Here is a 24,361-nt window from a genome sequence, read left to right as displayed (position 1 = left end):
GACTGAAGATATACGTTGGAGGTATCAGACGTGTCATGTGTGATCGCTATTATCGCCAAGCGCAATATACCTACAAAGAAAATAGTTCGAGCATAACTGTCTCGATTTTCAGTGAAAATTGAAACGATGGAAGACTCGTGAATTCAATATTTGACGCTGAATATATATTCTCTCACGTATATTGCATACATCTTTCGCATTGGATATTTTCGAAATTATACCAAGCGTTACCAACCTTACCTTGCAAATATTAAAGATCCCTACAATTCAGATGCCTTTCAGAAGGCCAACTGCCAACAATGTCGAGTGCCGGTGACTAATAGCTTGTGAGACACCGGCGATATTGGTTTACGACGATTAACCTATCATAACAAATAGTAATGTAGTTACTTGGTAATTGAAAATAATTCAACTGATCAATGGAAAATTTGACAGGGTGTTTAGGAAAGTTAGCCGTGATTTGCGAAGTTCTCATCTAGTTTTGTAAGTGCCGATAAACCACAAATAAGAAGGGAGAAGAAAAAAACTATCCCACAAAGGAATACAGAGGATAAAAACATTCTAAAAATTGAAAATTATGTTCAAACATGAGTGAAATCGCACTTGAGTTATCAGACATTCAAGAATTGAATGACCATGAAGGTAGAAACTGATTGTTATCATTGTATCAGAATGTAATCAATATATCAACAAATAGATTGTGCTGAATGATTGCTGCGAGCTAATTTTTTTGAAGAAGTTATTTTACTGCTTATTAATAAAAATTTTCGAATGTATTTACCTGCATAAATAACTTGATTTGTTTATACATCAACAGATTATGGAATCTACAAAAAATACGTCAGCATATGGGAACAGCCAAATGCATTGGATATTCTGTTAGATGTAGTCGGATCAGAGGAATTCATCTACAAGCTAACAAGTTCAAGTTTCAAAAAGAAGCTTGTTTGGGAGCAAATAGCGGCAAAAATAGAATCTCAGGGGATATTGTTGGGTGAGAATCCGTGCAAAGTAGCCTACCAAAAGTGGTTAAGTTTGAAAAAGACCTTTATCAGCGTGTTGAATAAAAAGAGTGGAAAAACTCCACCGTGGTTTGGTAAGCTGAGTGAGATATTTGAAAAATCAGAGGGTAAACTATTGGGAAGCGTAAGTTTTCAAGGGGACGAAGAGGTGGAACAAGTAGAAGCAAAGGGGCCAAAATCGAAAAAAATGAAGCAAGAATATTTGCCCATAGCTGAAGAGGATGAAGTTAAAGAAGGGAATCAAATAGATCCTGGACAGTACATCATTGAAGAAGTTGGACAAGTGACTTACGCCGATGTTATTGCAATAATGCAGCAGCTGGAGTTGGAAAGGAAAGAAAGGGAAGAGGCAAGGGAGCAAAGAGAAAAAGAGAGATTTGATAAATTGGCTGATCTGATCAGGCAACAAAACACACTCACTGAAAAGCTGATCACGATATTAAGTAAACAATCCACTAGTGTAGAACCTACAGAAAATCACCCTGTGCTACCGATGGATTCAGTATGTATCATCGCAACTGAGGATATTCAACAATAAGTTTGCAATGTTTTTGAATGATGTGCGCAATGCTGATGACACGGCATCAGCTTTCATCAGATCGCAACGTTGTAGTAAACTACTGTAACTTACACTAAAATGCATTCTTTCATGATTGTGTTTCATCCTTAAGATTATCAAAAACTTTGGAAAGATTTTCTGAATCAATCTAGCTATTTTTCTGTATTTCAATAAAGATTTGCACATTGAATGAAGTGATACGTTTTTGTTGTTATAATTTAATTACAAAAAAATGATCAAACCATTTCCTGTGCAAAAATTAGCTTTTTCTCCCAGCACATATCTCTTTCATTCGATTTTTTTTACTATCATTTCATTCAAAGAACCGAATCTAGAGAGTGAATACTAAACTTTTCGAAAATCCTTCTTGTACGTCTATGTAAAGTTTTAATTGGTAGAAAAAAGCACTCGTCGTTTGTATGGCTAGATACCAGTCTGATACGCGATTTAACGTTAGGTCATATTCTAAACGCTGAGCGTGGGAGTTGGAACAAAAAAAGTGTCTAACATTCTACCTGAAATCCAGAAGAATTATACGCACAATTTGCGACGTATTCGATTTAATAGATGAAATTATACGAACATCTGATATTACAAACGGCAAATTAATTGTATCCTATACCAAAATATATTTGATTTCACATTTCGCGGGTAAAGTTAATATATCGAGTAGTTTTTTTCATTTAATGGAATTTATATCCGAACTATATGCACAGTGTTTTTTATAAAAAAAAAAAAATGCGTCAAAAAATCACAATTCATTGTATTGTTCAGTTGATCGAGAAAGCGTTAATCTTTTTCACCAGACCAATCACAGTGAATTGTGAAAATGTCAACTTGTATTCTCAGCTTGTACAAGAATAATGGTCCTCGAAGGGCTCAAATTGTATCAGGTCTGAATTAATGCGCTCAATTAAATAAATTTCGACGCGATTCATAATACGCCAGATCAAAATTCGATAAATGTCAGGGACAGGCGCGTGGGCGTATTTCAATCACTTCTCCCTCGGAGAGTTCGAAATCCTCAAGAGGATATAGAGATAACTGGAATCGTGGAATCTAAGTAACATAATAAGCCTCTTGATTTATAATCTTGTCCTAATTCCTATTAACCCTAATTAATTCAGGATAAAAAATTTTGCCCAAGTTTCGTTTGATCAAGTTGTACAAATCTGTTCGTCTGCCCGTTTTTGTTGGATTCAATTTTACGAGAATTGAAAAAAAAGAGACCCGTCAATTATTCGCTTGTACCCAGGGGCGAAAAAGCTCCAACAAATCTCGAGTGTTGTATAATACCGAAATGGAAGAGAAATGGGTGGCGGGTAAAAACAACAGATATAGAAAACGCATGTTCGTTTGCGCGCAAAAACAAGCCGAGAGTGTACCTGTGTGTGTCTGAACATTAAATGAGTGGGCGTCGAAATATAGGGGTGTATGTGTGCGGGGTTGCTGGTCGCGGAGCGCGGAGGAGAGACCTTGAAGAGTTCCGTCGACGTGACGACCGACGGGTGGAATAAGGAGGAAAATGGGTGTAGGAGCAGAGCGCTCGTCCGCCTCTGCAACAAGTGTTCTTAATCAATATATCCCTCAAGCACAACCAACCACGTCAATCTTTGAAGCGCGCGGTACGGGTGGCGTTGGCATTGGCGGTCGGTTTTATCGTATTGAAGTTAGTAACGTTATCGTAAAGATTCATGCCTAGGAAAAAATATTATTTTGCGGTTTTAAAATTGTCTGAAATTCAGTAAACTGTAATAAAACAAAACACACTCATATTTAAACACATTAGTTCCTTAAAAATCATTGTGAAACTAAGCAAACAGTGATTTTTCCGCAATTTTTCGTTACGATAACGTTACTAACTTCAACCTCATTCGATCAACAATATTTAAGTTAGTAACGTTATCACAAAGATTCATGCTGAGGAAAAACTGTTATTTCGCGATTTTGGAATTATTTGAAGTTCAGTAAACCGTAATAAAACAAAACACTCATATTTCGAAATCTTAAATTATTGTAGAATTAAGAAAATAATGTTTTTCCCTGATGTTTCGTTAAGTTAACGTTACTAACATCAGCCTCGTGATTATAGCAGGTGGGACACGCGGGCGTTCGCACACTTGTGCGTTTCTACATACGTACGTAAAGCATATACAACCGCCCCTATAATTTGTATAGAGTGAATGTGTGCGCAGGCGAATATCGGTGTTCCGTGTACACGGTAAAATCATGGACGGTACAATAAACAGGTGCTTAGCGCGTTAGCCGCAAACACGCGGGGGAAATGTTTGCCCTTATAACCTTTTGCTTCCCACATGCTTTGATAGGTCAACGATGCAGAACCCTGGCGATCGTTGGACAATATTGTACATAGGTATACGTACAATGTATCTTGCAATACATCATCGTATCAATTCACGAAGATATTTCTACGGAACAGGATTCGCCGGTGGCGATTATCATATATTTTGGGATTACCATCACGATCCAATGTCTCTGAGGATGTTCATCTGGTTGTGGAGTGTATTACAATTGTCTTGTAATATTGTAAGTACTTAGGGAGAGTCGTAATCGATTATAAATGTTGGTTTTATCGTATGATTTACGGTACGTGAACTCACCCTAATGGGATATGAAATAAAATCCTAATAGCTTGCAAGGCAGTTTTCTGTCCCTTGTGATGTTCGTATAATTTACCCATAATAATAAGATGTAGATTAGTCTCTTTTGGGCGTTATGTCGTTTGTAACCACGCCCATTATATGTTGTTAGCCCAACAAAAACTTTTAGGTTCTTTGAAATATTTTCACAATTTCTATGCATTTCTTATGTCCCGAAACCTTTATTCTTCCTGAAAAATGAATAAAAATTTAATTTTAAATATCCTAATGAAGATTGGCAGACCTTTCATATATTAACGATTACATGTTCGGATAGGTCGAAATTTCTCTCGAAGACTTTCTTAATTAGATAACAGAATTTATGAATTTATTTCGAAATAAATTGTAAATTTTGGGAAGATTGAATTAGTTCCGAGCCAAGCACTAGATGCCGCGCGCTTCTCGTGAGTATAAGCCAGCTGTTACTGTACCTAAATGTCCTAGATTGTTGAAAAAAAAAATAGTGTTTTTATCATATCTTGATGGTCATGTATCAAAATCACAGTGACAGTGTAATCGCACTCTCAACTAATTGTAAGTTCGGTACTTCTATTTGGCATTAATTTGTTACAATTATAGAATTCGTTGACTGACTCATAGCAGTTATTCTCACGATTTCTGATCACTTCTATTTTGAACATACCGTTAGTACAAAATTTCAACAGGGCAATCAACGAAACAGGCAGAGTAAAATTAGACGGTGTCTAAGGATACAAATAATACGATAAAGAATCAGGTGAAAATTGTTATCTCTTGAAACATTGGGGTTCGACTTCTTTTCGGAACGTATATAGAGAGAAACATTCCAGCCGAGGAATATCCAAACTTTGGGCTAAGTAATGCACCGGATAGCCTAATTATGATACAAGCTTTGTGGTAAGCCGCATTGATAGGACGGAATAAGAAAGTTATCAGCAGCGGCGGCGTCGGTGGCGGAGCCGAGCCATGGTGACCATATCGGTCAAATCCGCGGAGCGCAGGCGTCGAAACATGATAAAATGTGTACGTCGCAAAGCGGCGTTGCGGAAATTCTAGCTTGTCAGCGGGTCTGTGCGTATCCTGGCAGTGTGAAAAAGGCCAGCATATACTCGCCGCAGAGCCAGCATTGAACCAAAGTTGCCAATCGCAGGTGTAAATAAATTTGGCAAGTGAGAAGCGGGGATTCCCGGATACTCGATTCGAGTCCAAGTTCGCGGTGCGTTCACTCCTGCAGGCTGAGGGCTCTTCGAGGTGGCGACGACTCTGCACAGCAGCCTTCTTCGGCTAAGCGAGGTAACGCGCAAGGCGCGCGTGTCTCGTCTGATCGATTTGAAATTCGACGCAAAAGGTTCTTCTTTAGGTTGCGCGAGCCGAGAGACCATTCAGAAATGGTCCGAGCACCACCTACCAACGACTAGGCCAGTGACGCGTGGGACCATGCAACAATGAGATACTGAGGACCTTGTCACGCCCAGGTAAGCCGACTCTCTTTAGATTTAATTAAAACCCACGCGTTTTCATACTCCCCATTTTTTCCGCGATTGAACCGCGCGACTTTTTACCATCTCGGTCGGCAGCGGCGTTGAAGACGACGATTTTCGGTGCGAGGCATGTGTGTGCAACCTGATGCTTCACAGGAGTCATAGTCAGGGCGCCATTGCGCCCTGCGCCCCTGATCGTCGCAAATAAACGGGCTATCAACGCCCACGCGGCAAGGTAAAACGGTTTCATTGATTTCCGAACGGTCCAAATTGTTCGGCGTATTTTTTACCAATCCGAGTCTCAGCTGCCCCACCAATTGGGAAAAACAAATTCACGTAAGGTTTTGTTTTGATATTATCATTCTATGTAATACTCGTGCAGTTGTTTCATCTTCGATCCAATGAAACTTCTCGCACTTTCTTTGCTGTTTTTATCAAGTCGTTGGGAGCAGGGTTCAAGTATTACGTACATACAGTGTCCTATCAACCGAGTATCATTCTTGAATATTTTCCAACTCTCACTCTTTTCTATAGTAGCAATAAACAGTCTAAGACTGATTGAAATTTATTTGAATTTCGTACCTTGCTTCATCCAATGCGATTATTTTTATACCTACATCTACGCGGAAAGGCTTAATATGGCTTTCGAAGCTGGCTTTTTCCATTCGATAATTGGTCTAATTGTGTAGAATATTGTAAATGAAAGTCTATTGGTTACCTGTAATTACTTGATTACACATATTAGGAGAACATCATCTTTACCTTCAAAGAGTAGAGGGAGATTAAAATGGAAGGAATACGTATATTCGAAAATTGCGATCAAAGATTTCAGCGTGCTTTTTACGACCGGCAAGGCGAGACTCAATCTCAACCGAATCGGTGGGGTAGCGGCTGTGCCACCGAAATTTATCGTTTGTTTTGAAGGGGTTATCTACTTGTTAGCATATGTAGATTGTAATTTTGTAACGGTGTTATTATCGATGCAACACACGACAATTGCGAAATTTTACACAATCTAGGTTGACAAATAAAGATCATTTGAACGGCTTTCGTTTACACTGATTGTGAGAGAAATTTTATTTATAATGAGTTATAATTAATAGACAATTCCAGTGAACTGGGTGTTGTTATAATAACAGTTTGGATATTGTTGGTATTTTAAAAGAATGTGGGACAAGTATAAATTACTTGAGCGTAATTCTAAATTCCGATATTACATTTTCTGGTCATCGTAACATTGAATTTGTTTGTTTAGCGAGGTACATATTTTCAGTTAAATAAGGCATTTGCATCAATTTATTATTGCAGTGAAATAAAGAATTATAACAATGCGTATCAGATTCTCGAGTACAGCTAAAAATTTCATCTTCATTTCGTACCCAGAACTGTATTTTTCGGTTACGGCAAAAAAATGAAAATAATTAAGGACTGTATTGTAACCACAATCAGACATTTCTTTCAGTACAAATATATGTTCCGTTATCAATGTTTCGTATATCCTATTCTGCAAAGAGGTTGCGATTTAATTAAATTTTTTTCAAACATGCCGAAATACGTTATCGCTCGATTACTTATAATTTCATTTCACCCCTGCGAAGGGTAGATTTCATCAGTCATTGCCAATAAATAGCAATAAGCAATGATTCTCGAATTTGCATCGGTCGAATCACATTCACCGGTGAACGTTAACAGATTAATTGTTAATTGCTGTTGATTATCTATTGCCTCTACCCTCCGTATAGTGCTAGCCGATTGCACTCATTGTCGGTAAGGTGCATGAACGTACGAAACCAAGAGAGCAATACAACGGGGGAAGAACCGTTACGCGTAGTTCCTTTTGTCCGAGATTCAATCAACTCCAGTGTAAACCGGGTAATCCCCTCATCCACGCTAGACTCACGGCTTGACTTTCCATGTCATACGCGTTGAGATTGGACCGAGCAAACCAGGAACTCTGGATTAGGCATGTATTGACCTTCGAGCTTCGAGTTTAATCATTCGGGATCCAGCACTGTTTTGGACTTATCACCGGTACAAATACACTGATGAACACGTAGCAAATCCTTCTCTTAGTTCAGCTGTTATAATTCTCGAATTTGTTATACACTATTTTTCCAAAACTTTCCTCGATTTAATTAAATTCAGTCAAATTTTGCATTCAATTAGGATAAGGTTTCGTAAAAGTTTCCGAGAAACGTGAAATATTCTGGTACCTGATATGTTAATTTGACATTTTTCAGTGCTCCAATATTTATTGCAATAAAGTACTTTTACCGCGACAATAAAAATGTTCGGGACCATATTCTATTTTCACAAAAATTACCTCGATGAAAATTTACCTTCAAATCTTATTCTGAGAAGCAAAGTGCGTCCGAATAATCGTACATAAAATAGTCGGACATTTTTCACCGGCGATACAAATACCTATCCAAGTGAAACGTTTAAACGGAACGAGCACTGGTTTTGTCGACGTAGGTATAATTAAGCGTCCCATAAAGCCGCCGACATCTTAAACTTGTCTGAAAAGCATCTCAGGTCTGAAAGGTTCTCAGAACGACGCAAGAGAGACGATACCTTTTTTATTTTATCCGTATACACAAGGATGTCCGAATCGTAAGATAGCCTGTCATTTTCAGAGAGTTTTGTTTCCACATTTGTAAAGACACAAATGGCACGGATTTGGATATCTAATTGTCAGTTCACCCTCAATTCCGCCCCCGGATATAATACAATGCTCGAATTGTGTTTGGTGAAATTAAGCGTATAACGACCTAGGTTGCGTAAGGATAAAATTAATTGGGAAGCCATCAAGCCGTATGAAATTGAAGCCTGAGTTCTTTTGTTTAAACATTGCTTACAGGAACACCTATGGGCCGCAAAAAGTGGTGGCGCGGAGGCTTGGAGCTGCTGCTGCTGCTCTGCGTCTCTTTCCACGGTATCCTGAGTGACGGTGACGTTGGTAAGGATTGAACCCAATTCCCCCGAGCCACGTTTGCGTCCCCGTTGTCATCCCGGGACTTTGGGGTGTTTCATAACGCGTGGAAATGTACTTTACGTCAATGGGAAAGGGGGACTGTTACATACCGCGGTACTCGGAGATTAATTATAATTATACCGCAGATGAAGACGCGCTCGAGTTACAACACCTTCAATAGCATTGCCCTCAAGTAGTTCGAAAACTGTTTCTTTGGCAGGTCATTCATTACTCACATACTCTTCATTTACAGATTAGCGCAATCATTCTATTATATATTATAAGGCGGTGATTATATTTATGAACGTCAATTACACCTTCAATTTTGTTGCAATTTAGCACACAGAATTTTCAAATTTTACCATTTCATTCCAATGAAGAATCCTCTCACAGTAGATGAAAATCATTTCTGACTGACAAACGGCCCGAAGACGACCCAATGACGCCTTATCGTTAGTCAAAGTTGATTTTCAGAGGATCTTTTGCTACTTGGGTAGTACGGTGGGTAATACGGATAATAACGTATATATTTTATTTCCATGCTCTAATATTTATTGTACGTATTTAAGTAAAAATGTTTCTAGCCTATACAATTGCTAGATAAATTTGAACGCTACGACACTCTGTTTAGTATTTTGAATCACGGTTTTTATGATTTTTCATACCCGATAAGAGTTTTGAACAATATATTCCACTTATTTCAATAGTCTGCCAACATAATCTCCCAGCGGAATAAATTTTGACAAGTTTTCGCGATAAGTGCTTTTTGCAAAACTTCGAGACCCGACGACGTATTTGAGCTTCACGTGACGTCAATGTTCACCTGTCATATAATACTTTCGAAGAAACTTTTCATAACCGAGAAAAAACAGTCGGGCATATTCGAATATCAGTATCTTATTGTTAAACCTAATGCAAAAGTTTGAATAACAAATGACGCGTATAGGAGGAAGAAAATTTCGCAGTCATTGTCGGGATTCTGCGCTTCTGATTTTTGTATAATGTATAAGGATGCGAGATTGGTTCAAAGCTGACGTCGTTACTTCGGCTTTGAAATGTAAATATCAGGGTCTAATACTTCACGAGGATAAAGATCATAGGACAGAAAACGAAGACTTTTTAAAATTACCTTAACTTTCCTGCTGTAGTCGCAATCCCAGTTCCGAAAGCTGATCAACTAACTCTGCATTACAATAGATTATTCTCCGTTTATGCAGCTTCCAAATCACAGTTCCAAGTTTTTACGCTTCTCTATTTATATCTATTATACATGATTGATCGTCGCGTAATGCGTTACTTTTTTAAACCGTGATTTATCAAAATTTCCCTGTCATTAAGTCGGGCATAGCTGTAGTGCATAGTTTTGACTGTTCCTATTTTTCTTGAACGAAACTCATCCTTCAGCCCGATTTTCAAGCCCATTAACACGCATCCACTCTCTCTGAAATCCGGACAATTTAATTCGCCAGCGCTGCATTAGTTTTCTTTATCCATTATTGTTTTTCAGAAAAAGATTCATTCGCAACGGAAACGCAGGTCGTTATAGGTACTTTTCTTTTTATTGTTGTAGTTCTCAGTTTGTATAAAATCTCAATTTACTCGTTCTACGTACTTAACATACGTACCTTTTAACTTAATTTCACCCTCCCGATGAGCGAACTCGATAAGCGACTGCGAGTAAATTTATTTTTATATACGATACTCCGATCTTTCAACGATAAAACCGCGCCGTCTGACCAAACGGGATGTATTAAACTCGGAATCCATATCTCTCTTATCGCTTTCTCAGCATACCGCGGATTCCTCACTTTTCCCATCCTTTCCACAGATTATTTATACTCTAGTTGTGGATTCTCCAAGATCTTGGTATCGTTTTACCGCGATCATTACGAGCCACACTTTCCGGTCTGCGAATACCGAATTACTCTGTGTTATTTAACTATCGATTACTTCTATTTCGACCAAATTTTTATCTAAGATTACATTTATTTGTTTATTCATTGTCGTTCCGTTATTACAGACTTTATCATCTAAAAACTGTGACGATATCGCCGGCGATATGCGGTAATATCGAGTTCTTGATGCCGAAAACAATATTTTTCATGAATTTTTAAAACCAGCAGTAAAGTAGGGAACCGTGCGTGGGTATGAATGCGACTAATTACTGCTCTGACACGGCAACGAATCGATTTTGTCGGCATGACTATATAGACATGCACGTTTTACCCTATAGCATTTCATTCTCAGGCTGTTATGTAATTCGTTTGAATAATTTTGATTGTGACCAGAACGCGAGAGCTTACATACCCAGTGACGTAAATGAGCGAGCCCAGCACTGCAGGCGATATTGGTAATTTCCCTGAAAGGAAAAGTTTCAACTCTCAGTTCCGTTTCAACGAACTCGGGGGTCATGCAAATGTCACGTCTGCGGATTAACGCCTGCGAAGGTTTCAGCTTCCGGTCAAAGGGCTGTATTACTGTTACGAAGATGCCCGAGAGCTGCACTGAGAAAAGTTTCATTTGTTACAGTAACTAAAAAAATTGAGTAAAACGGCTTTCGTTAAAAAAACTGTTCGAATATTGTTGGAATTAGGGAAAAACAAGGTACGCGTAACCATTGTGCGCTATTGTCGATCATTTTATGGTAACTGCTACGCAAAATCAGTTTGTGAGGTTTACTCTACTTTTTTAGTTAAACGAGGCTTTAACGTCAATTTATCCTTGCACAAGCATTAAATTTTCGCAACAATTGCAAGAAAATACAGTAACAGTGATCGTAATGAGATAGAATAGCAACGGATACTAGACTTTCTGGTAACAGCTATAAAACTAATTTTCGTATTGTACCTAGAACTATATTTTTCGATTGTGGTAAAAAATGAAAATAGTTAAGGACTGAGCGGTAACCGGAACTAAAAATTTCTCTCAGTGTGGCTAAAAACATGAAAAAGCTAATATACGGAGTAAACAATCATTCACGCTGCAGACCGTAATACACCTGTAGAAAACACAAATTTGTTTAACAATAAGTTAAGATCCGTTCGATCATCCGATGAAAGAGGAGATTGTTGGCGGGGGCGTTGCAGAGTATCGTATTATCCAAATGGGTTTATAATTTATAAAGGGTTGCTGATAACTGGATCGGTTTCAGCGCCCAATGCATATAAATGTATACATACATACATACATGTATATATTAGGGTGGTCCTTGTTTAGGGTATTGACGAATTTTTACCGCCCCATCACTGAAATCAATTTCAAATCATTTAAAAAGAGTCGCCAAATTTTTTCAGATTCTTACAGCAAATCTGAGATAGTCCGCATTGTGATCGAAGTTTCTTATGGAAGTGACACGAGAAAAACTTTTTTTCGCACTATATATTTTATCGTGAAAGTAACAATGTTCCAAAAAATCTGTAACTGCGAGGTTTTAGTCGGCATTAGTGATACTATATGAAAAAAAAAATACGCATCACCGTACGAGGCAATCTAGATGAATTGCACTTCCTCTAATTAAAAAAAAAGTCGGGTTTCGAGGTTGTGCAATTCGTCTAGATTGCCTGGTACGATGATGTGTATTTTTTCCCAGATAGTAGCACTAATTCTCACCAAAACCTCGCGGTTACAGATTATTTTGAACATTAATACTCTTGCAATAAAATATATACTGAGAAAAAAAGTTTTTCTCATGTCACTTCCATAATAAAAACTTCGATCACAATGCGGAGACTATCTTAGATTTGATGTAAAAATCTGAAAAAATTAGGCGATTGTTTTCGAATTATTTGAAATTGATGTGGGGGATGGTCTGGCAAAAATTCGTCAACACCCTAAATAAGGACCACCCTAATATATATGTGTACACACACACACACACACACGCACGCACGCATATATTGTATAATATACGAAAGCAACGCGACCTTTTTTGCTGCAACGTAGCAAATATTTTGTCGACCCTTATATACGGTGTAACGATATCACATTAGGCAGGGTATTTGAAAGGAAGTGGCCGTGGAAGATATGAATAAAAGATTATTCCGAGGCTGTCTTTGTCGTCGGCGTCAGTGTTTGTCACTGAAGAATGTTCTAGACGTAATATAGAGATTTGCAGTACGGTGTTTAGAGAATCCACTATAAATTCTCATAATTGAATTCTAAAGCCCTCCTTCCGCCAACTGCCATTCACTCCCTCGCCTACGACTCGAGGTATACGACAACTTAATTTTCTTTACAATTGTTCCGCGCTGTAACTAAATAACACTTTTATTAAATCCCCGGCTACCGGTTCGTACGAGAAGGTTAAAATCGTTTAAAAATGTCATGTACGATATTAAAAATTCCTGCGGTTGTAAGGTACGTATAATTAGGAAATACGCAGGTGACGTTACGTTCAAAGAGCAACAGCCACCAATGATCTACTTTCGTGTAAAATAGCGATATTTTGCTCTTTATCATAATGCCGTGAATAGTGCAGGCTTGGAGAGAATTTTGTTGCCTTTTTAAAGCGTCGTAACTCAAACAATTAAATATTAGTTTTCAAATGTCAAAGCTCAAGATAAAGATAAAATTAGCGTCTCAATTTTCAATAAAATCTGTGAGACAAATTTTCTTTTTTTCCAGTAATTAATCCATTTCTATTGATCGTAATTTTTACCGTTGCATTGTTGGAATATTAAATATCTGTAAAGATGCCAAAGTGATTAAAAGGACAGTCTTTCAGTGAATTTGTAGGAAAATGGTCTACTGAATAAAATAAGCCATCGTAGAGTGAAATCGAACGAGTCTACAAGATTTATAACAATCTTAAAACGACCTCGAAAGAAGCATCGACATCCCAACCCTTTAAATTATTATTCGATTATTTTCTATTTTCATATTTCTCAAGCAACCTTCACAGCTCATCTACATACCTATATACAATAATTCAATCGTTACTCAATGCACGACTATCTCGTGATAAAATTACTAAAACGTACAGACTTTTGGTCAGCAAACCAACCTAAAAATAAAACGCTAAAGGGCGAAAGCAAGAAATTACGGTAAACGTATCGTGTTTTTATTTTTTTGTAGCGTAGTCAGGGAGAGGGAAAGAGAGTGAGTGGGGGGCGAGGGGTGGGGTTTGGCAAAACGGATGAGAGATGATTTTCGAAAAGGTCTCAGCTGCTGCTGATGCGAGCGAAATAACGCCCACGACAAAACCGGAGTTTGCCCGGAGGCCGTTATTGAGCCTGTCTGTTGCCTGTGTCCTACTTTACCGTGTGTCGGTATCCGCCTGATAAATTTTTCTTCCCACGCATCTATCCCGGCAGCTATTAGTCCTGCCAACGTTCTTTGGAATTTCAAACTGTCTACTCTTACATGTACATCATAAGAGGGGCGAGAACCCCGCCGGCGGTACCATATTTATTACTAGCTTCAAACTCGTCTGGCGCTTCGGTTTTCAACCCTCGATGCGTAAAACGTGACCAGTTTATGAATGCGATCAACGATCGATCGACCGTTTTCGGCAATCTGTTATGGATCCACTTTATACAGGCGTTTCGTACTTCGGTATAACCATTAATATTATACTATACAGATATAAATATAATACGATGTTACAGGTATGAAAAAATGAATGAATGCAATGGGTTAAAAAAGCTTTCGTATACCATAGTTGAGATTCCTCACCCATTTCTTACACTGTATATATATATATATACACATATACATGTTTTATATGCCCATTGTGGTCGATGTACAAAAGAGTAATCTTTTATATAAACGCGAGTTGTTGTATACATTCATATGTTATACACATTCTCTCAACAGAGCTTAGAATAAAGCCGTTTTTCCGCATACCAAGGGATTCGGGGGTATTATCTTTGGTGGGATTTAGTTATTTTCATGTTATCCCCGTGTATGATGGCTGGACAAGATTTGAAACGAAAGAAGAGTTCGCAACTTTTTTATATACATATGTATATGAGAATTCGATACGACGTACAATTTCGTGAGCAGAAATAATATATGATTTGCATTATAGATACAGCTTTAAAGCTGATATACTTAGCGTTTCTAAGTTTTATCATACAATCAAATGAAATTTTTTTTTAGGAACAATGGCGTAAAAATCCACCGATGATTCGTCACTTTTTCAACATTTTCGGATCTGTTTTCTGATTCTGTACATTGTCTTAGACTTAGAATACGATGTTCATTTATAGATGTTAAATACTTTGACCCATTTGAGTATAGTAATTTGAATAACAAATGAATAAACTTTTTTTCAGGCTGCTTATTCAGTGAAAATCTTTGTCAGCCGGATGTTGAATTTTGTTACAATGGTAAATATTATAGATATATATCCAAGTGTTTGAATATGAAGTTTTTACAAAAAATTCTGGAGATTATAAAAAAAAACAACCAGTTATATTTTAAGTAATCCTATATTGTGAGATTTGCGATCTAAGTGACATTGAAATTGCTCATAATGTTTCGGTATGTTATCTTAGATCTGGCATTTGGACGTTGTTTACAAAAATATGGAAATATAGAAGACGACGATTTATACAAGTGAGTTGAATTTACAAGGCTGACGAAATTACTCAGGATTTTATCTACCAGGGATAATATATTGCGCCTCATAATTTAAGTAACCAGAAATAATTGGACTTACAATTTACTTTGCTTTCACTATCACGTTCTGTGAAACCATCCCAGAATATGTAAACAAGAATGTTACGCTGCAAGTCTAATTAGATCTGCCGTAACTTTCATTGCTATAAACTACTGCACTACAGTTACTGAGATTTTTTCACATTCATCTTCGATAAATCGCTTATCTTCAATTAATGAAAACACCAGGGTGAAAATTTCCTTCTTAAAATTTCATCGAAACAGTATAAAATAAGATTTACAGATGGACAAAACCTCTGATTTTTTCGAACAAAGATCTGATCTTATCTAAATTAGTTTCATCGTTCGAAAGTTGGTCCATTGAATTTTATTTTCACAAAACTCCAAGTCTTTCTTCACAACAGTTCAATTTTCCTCAAAATCTTGAAACTTTTACGAAAATTTCACAACCTTTAAATTGACTCGGAAAAATCCCGCATTTTGGCAAAAAAAATTCTTCAGCAAAACTTTGATTATATGTGACGTGAAGCCCCAACTTTTACAAGTTTTTTGCAGCGAAAATCGTGGAAAGATTCAGAAAAGTTTGAATAATTTTCTCCCTTGAAAAAAGGCTCCCCGTTTACGAATTTTTTAATAGCCCACGAGACGTTATCAACGAATTTTAAAGGAGCATTTTCACCTAGCTGTTAAAGTAACGCTACATCTATGTCTAAATATAAGTAGTCATCAATATCTTCAAATTCAGATATGATCTCCGGCCAAACCAACTGCAACTTTTGCGAGTTCAGTTAGAAGAATTGGCAATCGATGGATACAGATGGTCACATCCGTATACGCAGTGCATAATTCAGAGATCCTTGTACGCTCTTCGCTTCAGGTATTTTTTAAGAACGAATTGAAAATAATAGCATCACATTTTGATTGCAGTGATAGTGTAATCTAAAACTTATCGAAGCGTAAATATCTGGAATTATATTCCCATTAGGTTTATAATTTCAATAATTTATAACATTTGCCATATTTTCAATAATTTTAGAACACCGAACGAAGGCGAGCTGTGCAATCGATTGAAGGAAAAGGAGAAGCATCAGTTTATCGGTGATGATGGAATTGATGAAGGAAACGACGTGGTGAGATTTTTATATTTAGTGACGGGAGCAAAGTTAATTTCACGAGTTAGTACCATTCGTTGTTAGGCACACATAAATGTTAAGTGAATCGTTTGTTTTCGATTACGAAGATAAAATTGCATAAAATTGCATTTTTACTCCGGTATCCGGAAACTATAAAAATATGTTGAGAAAATTGACTTTGCTCTGATTTTTTCCGCATGCGATCCAATCATAGGAATCGACTAATTTTCTTATGACTTACTGCCCCGTCAGCATTCTCAAAAAATAGCAATAGTAAAGTTTACACCAAGTGAAGAAGACCCGCATGGAGACTTTGCAGACGAGCTATATTACCCGCCAGGTGTGGAAAAGGAAGTCCCAAAATTTTTCATCCAAGATATCGGTTATCCAAATGCTCAGGAAATAGTGGAGTCTGATTACAACGAGAGATCGGGAGGAATGAATAATGCCTGGGGTGATTCTGGAGCACGTCGAGAGCTGGGCGATATCTCATTGGTCGAAGACAATTTTGTCGATCCCGAAAGAATGGTGAAGAAAAAATCATTACTATTGGATAACTTCGGCGGTAATGGAGTCTACGAATTCGACCCAAAGTCAATTAGAAATTACCAATCGAGTTTACAACAAAACTATATCGATGCGATAAATCGTAGATTCCAAGAAGAAAGAGACTCCCATTTAGAGAGGATAGCGAAAAAAGCTAATCTTATTCCCGATGATCAGTTAGAATTTCTGACCGATCAGCTGCTGGGAAATGTCGCTGATTTTAAAGAGCAGGAAATACAGCAACCTCTTGATAATTACGAAAAGGAATTCTCGAGGAAGTATAAATACCCTAGAGAATTGCAAAGATCGGAAATTCCCAAGGAAGCCAGCTTATGGTTGGATCAGAATGTACGCGATTCAAATATCGGACGGTTTACTTCGGAAAATGAGGACAACGATTTCGAAATCGGTAGGGGAGATTTGGAAAAAATGTTTGAATCTCAACTTGCCAACGAGCCTTCGAGAGATGCAATTATACCACGACAGAACGGAATGTATACAGAGGGTGGTTTGGTGAATCCGTTGAAATATGGCAATTTCAAGTCAGGTGAGTTTCGGTCTCTGACAATTAGGCTACATTTGTTATTTATATCTACTTGTGATGTGTTTGCTTGACGTGTTATACGGGTCAACAATTTTATAGATCAAACAAAACCTAAACTTCTGTTTCAAACAATGTTAGTCAAACACACTCAACAATTTTTACAGCAGGGGTGAATAACAATGTTTGCTCTAAATTCTGTGAAATTATTCTACTTCATATAATTTCTCATTTCACTCATAAATTACTCTGCATAATTACTTCAGAGTAAAAACCGTGACTAAAGAATTGTAAAGTATAGTTGCATTTTAACATTCTTCGAAACGAAAATTTTAGTCTTCTTAAAAGAACTCTTATAAATAGCAATTCTAAGATCAGGAATTATGAGGATATATTTTTATTACATTTGCAGCAATTTCCAACGAAAATGATTTCAACAACGACGACTTTGCTAATCACTGGGATGCTCTACTATTCAGACGAGAGCTTGCGGGATTCAAACGGCACGAGAGATTAGACGTTAAAAAACCGGGTCCACCATTCGCGACAAATAATTATGCCTTTAAGACCCAGTCTGCACAAAATACCGGTAAAAACACATTCGAGTGTCCTTTTATCAAATCTGTGACGTTTTTTCTGCAGGATTTTGCACGAGAATTTCTTGGGACATTTTTGTCCTTGTACGTTCTTAACATTTTTGATGAAATTTTTTTGCTCCTCACTTTAAAGATCCAAGTATTCTTGAACTTTCTTTGCAGTCTCTTGTCGGGAATTTAAGGATTTTTTACTATGAATTTCGCATTTTTTTCTATTACCCAAAGAAGAAGAAAAAAAAACAGTCAATTTAGTACAATTCTCGGTCAAAAAGTTGCGGAGAAAAATTTTGCCAAAGGGACTAAAATCTGTCGACCACATTTGACTATATTCAGGTAAATGGTAATTAAGGTTTTCTTACAGAAACCCCCGACGATGCCGAGGATGAAAGACAACAGGCAAGTGTCTTAAAATACGATAATTGAGGATAACGCTTGAGACTCTAACGCAATTGTATAACTTGGTATTTTCACAGAGAGAACCTCTACTACTACCGCTTGTAAAGAAGGAGCTGACCAGCAGCACGCACAAATTAAAAACTACCGGTAATTCGTACAAGAATGTCGACATGGACCACGTATACATGCAATTCAAAGGAGAATTCGGCACCTGGAGCGAAGGTGAACATGTAATTAACGAGGTCGGCAGACTGTTGGGCCTCGAACCGAACACGTTGACTGACATACGAGTTCAAAGAGCCGAAGTCACGTTCAAAGTAAAGCCGGACAATAGTAAAGGATACAATGCCACGGACGTAGCGAATAAAATTGGTAATAACACTGAATTTATTTGACGAACAAGATGAATGTGTAGATACGAAAGGTATGTCGGACATAGTTACAAATGCACTTTATTTCGTATCACAGATGGAATACGCGGACAACTGAAGGACAGTCTTCAAGTGGAAGTTCTGAGAGCCGGTATCGGGGATAAGGTGAGCAAGAACTTTGTGCAAAAACTATTTCACTCTTGCCGAACGTCGTTGGACTTTAACGAGATGACTTGGATTTATCGTTAGACCGACTCTTCTCATCGTGCTGCAGTTGTAGTAATGGGTTAAACTTTACAACACAGGCAAAATTACCAGCTATTTTACAAGTTGGTAACGAGTCGGAGCTGAGTGCTGGTTCCTTCAACGCATTGCTGGCCGCAGGGTTGGCTGCTGCCGGTGCTGCAGCCGCTGTAACACTCTACATTGCCAGACGTCATGCCAAATCAAGAACCAAGCTGGCGGGCCTGGCCATCCCTGATCCGGAGGCTTCGAAGGACTACCAGGATCTCTGTAGAGTCAGAATGCAGGCCAAACAGCCAGCTGAGAAACCAGATTCACCACGTGTCGTTAATCTTTCTCGCGAAAGTGAATCCAACAATTCTCCCTCAAGTCGTTCGAGCACATCTTCATGGAGCGAAGAACCGGCTCTTTCCAACATGGACATTTCTACCGGACATATGGTTCTGGTGCGTACAGTGAAAAATTAGATTGTGATCTTTACTTGAGATTCACTCCGTCTTCAGTAAGGGTTATACACGAGTAGATGGGTGAAAAAGTGGGAAATTATTAGGAATTTGTGTCTCGACAAACAATTATTCAATTTAATAGGGGTCTGTTATACTCAAAAGTATGTGAACCGAGCTTCATTTACACATTTTTTTTATTGTTAGAATCAATTACTGGCAAGCATTGTTATTGACAATGACGTCAACCATTTTGCTTCGTAACATGATTTGCGATGCCCATGATATCTCAAAAGCGGGTCAACCAATATACTTGAAATTTGAAGACAGTTTTCTTGGATCATTCCTATTATCTTCCTGCCCCCCCCCCCCTGCTATCCTTGTTTCCATAGCCGGTTGTTTTTCAATGTAATGATCGTATGAAGTTGAAATTCGATTTTTCCTAGGAAATTTACAACAATTTTATTTCATTAACAAAAAATATGATTGACGAATAAAAGCGGTATGATGGCAAAGAGGATAAGATAAACCATCCAAGAATGTCATCTCCAAATTTGAACTACACTGGTTGAGCCAGTTTTGAGATATCATGTCCTGAAACACAATGGTTGACGTTATTGTCGATGCCAAATTCAAATAACATTGCTTCCTATTAATTGACTCTAAAGAAAAAAAGATTATGTAAATGAAGCTTGATCTACATACTTTTAAATAAAACAAGCCACAATTGAAGGTAATCATTGATTGTCGAGATATAGATTTCCAAAATTCACCCAGATTTTCAGCAGTCTATTCGTATATACAGTAGGGTGGTTCTTATTTTGGTAATGTCGGAATTTCTTCGCGCTTACCCTCCAAAAGTAATCAACATGTATAGAAAAAATCCCGCTAAATCCCCGAAGTTTTCCAATAACTCTAACACGCCCTGCCAAGCAGTCGAGTTTTTAAATGGAAAAATATGCATGCATTTGGAAGTTCCAACATGACCAAAATAAGAACCACCCTAATATACCTACCCCCTTAAGATTTATATCACAAATCTTGTTTAGAACATGTTATACGCTACATATGTGTATTACAGTCATACATGGAAGATCATTTGAAGAACAAGGATCGCCTGGATCAAGAATGGACTGCGCTTTGCGCTTACGAAGCAGAACCTTCTTCAACGGCAGTAGCAGAAGATGAAGAAAATGCGAAGCGAAACCGTTCAGGAGCTTCACTTCCTTACGATCACTCCAGAGTTGTTTTAAATGATCTGGCTAACATAAATAATTCTGACTACATCAACGCCTCGACAATCGTTAGTACCTCAATCCTTTTCTCTTGACTTTCAAGTGTAGTATTCTAGCTGTCTGTCTGCACTACTAATTTTCGTCTTAGCTTTAATAGAAACAAGCCGAAAATTCTATAGGTTTATCAAAGAGAATTCATTATTTTTTCTTTTTATTTAACGATCAAATATCTACGAGATTGATTTTCCTGGATGCCGCTCTGCTATTTCAGAAACCGGTAAGTAATTTAAAACGCATGCTGGTTACGATGCATGAAACTTAACATATTCCATGTAATCATGTATAACAATAATATAGCAGAGAGGTGTTATCTGCTTTCATTGGGTAATATCAAATTGATCCACATCGTAACGGTAAATGCTTTTATAAATTACCTGCATGTACACTCTATTTCATACCAGCTTTTTAAAAATCTTAATGCAAATCGGTAAGTACAATATTTTATTCACTCAATCATTATTGGAAATTTTTACGAAATTGTGTTAAATAAAATGAAAAAAGTTATTATGAGGTTGAAGTTAATGTTGTTGATGTAACAAAATTCCGTAAGAATTCAGAATTTTTATACTTCAGAATGACTAAAGAACTGGAGTCTGCAAATTATGAGTATAATATTCAACTCATTGAATGATGAGAATTTTGAAATTGTGTAATAACGATTATTCATAATAATGTATAGTTACTATGAAGGTTGCAAACTCAAGCGACATAATTTATCACAGGATCTATTCGATTCGGTAAAACTTTGAAATATAAGCCTAAACTCAATACATATGTATTTTGACCGTCAAGCTAAAACTATGGGAGCCTAAGTAGAGATCTGTTATGGCAATGAAAATACCATGATTGACTAACTCTGAATCAACATAAACTTAGTACATTATTCGTGGTATGAACTAATAACAAGCTTATTTTTTGGCAAGTTCGACGCTTTAGTGTAATTGCTGAATGCAATAGAATAATTTTCTGTGTTTGGGTGAAAATGCCCGTGTTAACAATATGAAAACATGTTCAAATTTTAGACTGACCATGACCCTCGGAATCCAGCATACATTGCTACGCAAGGAGCTCTTCCTCAGACTGCGGCAGACTTCTGGCAACTGGTCTGGGAGCAGGGAAGCGTTGTCATAGTGATGTTAACTCGGTTGACTGAGGAGGGCCATGCTATGTGTCACCGCTACTGGCCAGAGGAGGGCTCCGAATTATACCACATTTACGAAGTACACTTAGTCTCGGAGCATATTTGGTGCGATGACTATCTCGTGCGTTCATTTTATCTGAAAAACTTACGAACTGGTGAAACAAGAACCGTAACACAGTTCCACTTCTTATCCTGGCCAGAAAATGGCGTACCACACTCAACTAAAGCTTTACTCGAATTCCGCAGGTTTGTCAAATGCTTAAAATTTTTATCAAGAGCTTTTCATGGTGCGTTAGATATTTTTTTTCGTCGTTACTGCAAACATTTGCTTTGAGCCATAAAGGCACTTGATAAATTATTATGGGAATGAAAAGATTTATACTACAATCAGCCCTAAAATGGACAATTATGAAAGAAAAATGTCTCGTATTAAATCATGACGTTTTTAATATGTTTAATGACGTTAATGCTACCAACTGGCGTAATTTTTTTACATATTTACTCATAAGCAAGCAATTTCATCAGAGTTTTGTATTTGCAGAAAAGTTAACAAGTCATACAGAGGGAGATCCTGTCCAATAGTTGTACACTGCAGGTAAGTTAGAAAAACTAGCACACGTGTTATAAGGTAGTCTGAAATAAAAAAAGGAAATTTAGTGGATTTCGAATTGTTTACTCTACTTTATATAGCGACGGAGCTGGACGTACAGGAACATATTGTTTAATCGATATGGTTCTAAACCGGATGGCAAAAGGTGCAAAGGAAATCGACATTGCTGCGACGCTGGAACACATTCGTGATCAGCGACCCGGAATGGTAGCAACAAAGCAACAATTTGAGTTTGTTCTTATGGCTGTTGCTGAAGAGGTTCATGCCATACTCAAAGCCCTGCCAATTCCACCAGCTGATAAGTCAGCAGCTCCGACAACAACCACAGTTTCTCCTCCAGTAAAAGGTGATCAGTAAAAAAAGTACGTATTAGATCTTAGAAAAGATTAGTGAAAGGATTTATCATTGGTATACTGTTACGAAAATTTGTTGGTCCGACAGTAAATGAACATTAAAATGGGAATGATCTCTCTTAGTAATTTCTAATGATCTGGACCCAAAAATCTAATATTTATTTCACCCGTTAACATGATCGTATTTAATGATACCGAATTGTGCCCATTGATTTTTTGTTCCGACAATGGATGAGAGGACAAACTTGCTTCACGTACTGCAAACTGAATGTTATTGAATGATATTGTATATGTTCTAACATATCTGAGTTTAGCCTTGAATATTTCTTGAGATTATCAGACAAATGAGAAAGTAGAATTTGAAAACCATCAGCTACTTTTGGAGAAAAGGAATCAAATATATGCATAAATAAGTATATAATACATGTGTAAAGACATAAACGTACATGCGTTGAGTTTGTAATAACGCTTGACTATTGTTGAAGATTTAGTTTGAAATTTTCTTTTGATATTTTTCTTTATTATAGTTATGATGAAATGTGAAAAAAATTACAGACACTTTTAGTCGCAACACGTTAGAATGTGCAAAAAAGTTTGTACTAGAACACACGGCCTATTTTCGAGTTGACAATTTTATTGGATTAATTGCCATCAAAATAATTTTTCTACGTAGAAAACATTAAGGGAACAGAAGACTTGAAAATTCTAGATACAGAACGGTTTACAGCCACATCCTTTATACAGAAAAAAAGAAAAGTAAAGAAAATGTATTATTTTATTCATAAATATAAAAGAGAGATAGCATGCGCAGCAATTAGAGACATACAGCACATACTTCACATTAGATATATGAGATGGGAAAACTTTCAATTAAAAAAAAAAAAAAAATAATACATTGAACGAAACGTTTAACTAGAAAGTGCTTCTATTGATTGTTTAGCGTGGTCAATGAACCTAACAATATGATAATAAAAGTCAATGTAGCGGTATAAACGAGATAGAATATGCGTATAACTGAATGTACTAAAATATATTGTGTATGAAAGTATATTAAAATCACTGAAAATATTTTAATATATGATACAGGAATATATACAATATATTATATAAACAAAAAAAAGAGAAAGAAAAAAAGAAGAAAAAAAATAAACAAAAATAAATATATATATAATGCATGTGCTGGTTTTAAGCATGAGTCGGGGTGGCAAAACACACATAAAGAATACGGCAATATAATATCTGACTGACCAGAATGGGTAAAGTGGCGTGACGTGGGCCCCGTGGTTCCAGCCTCCCACGGGGTCAACTAGCTTCACAAAAATCTGTAAGATGTCAATGCGCATTAAGTTTATTTTCTATCGAATGAAAGTAGTGCGCTGAAAAAAAGTGAGTTATGA

The 24,361-nt window shown here is 37.1% G+C and overlaps 2 protein-coding genes across 6 annotated transcripts; both read left to right on the top strand.

Annotated features, from left to right (window-relative positions):
- The first annotated feature begins 303 nt into the window (after positions 1-303).
- On the top strand, positions 304-1,775 carry LOC124305974 (uncharacterized). Its single transcript, XM_046766059.1, has 2 exons — positions 304-642; positions 818-1,775. The coding sequence occupies exons 1-2, from the start codon at positions 588-590 to the stop codon at positions 1,558-1,560; spliced, it is 798 nt and encodes a 265-aa protein (XP_046622015.1). The 5' UTR covers positions 304-587; the 3' UTR covers positions 1,561-1,775.
- Positions 1,776-5,263: 3,488 nt separating this feature from the next.
- LOC124305959 (receptor-type tyrosine-protein phosphatase N2) lies at positions 5,264-23,914 on the top strand. Of its 5 annotated transcripts, XM_046766024.1 has the most exons (18): positions 5,264-5,513; positions 5,581-5,695; positions 8,562-8,660; positions 14,951-15,004; positions 15,173-15,233; positions 16,042-16,173; positions 16,333-16,426; positions 16,682-17,522; positions 17,929-18,105; positions 18,462-18,508; positions 18,586-18,880; positions 18,977-19,044; positions 19,185-19,568; positions 20,647-20,868; positions 21,072-21,077; positions 21,883-22,247; positions 22,543-22,596; positions 22,692-23,914. In XM_046766024.1, exons 3-18 carry the CDS (start codon positions 8,570-8,572, stop codon positions 22,966-22,968), a joined length of 3,168 nt encoding a protein of 1,055 aa, XP_046621980.1. In that variant the 5' UTR covers positions 5,264-5,513; positions 5,581-5,695; positions 8,562-8,569; the 3' UTR covers positions 22,969-23,914. The 5 variants fall into 5 exon arrangements, with proteins under 5 accessions (XP_046621980.1, XP_046621983.1, XP_046621979.1 ...); XM_046766027.1 differs by having other exon boundaries at positions 5,264-5,695; positions 18,474-18,508; XM_046766023.1 differs by having other exon boundaries at positions 5,264-5,695.
- Positions 23,915-24,361: the final 447 nt, after the last annotated feature.

The sequence above is a fragment of the Neodiprion virginianus genome, chromosome 5, assembly GCF_021901495.1.
Source record: "Neodiprion virginianus isolate iyNeoVirg1 chromosome 5, iyNeoVirg1.1, whole genome shotgun sequence".
In the NCBI taxonomy this organism is placed as follows: domain Eukaryota; kingdom Metazoa; phylum Arthropoda; class Insecta; order Hymenoptera; family Diprionidae; genus Neodiprion; species Neodiprion virginianus.
The sequence above is the reverse complement of the archived record's forward strand: the minus strand, read 5'-3'. Positions and strand labels throughout refer to the sequence as shown.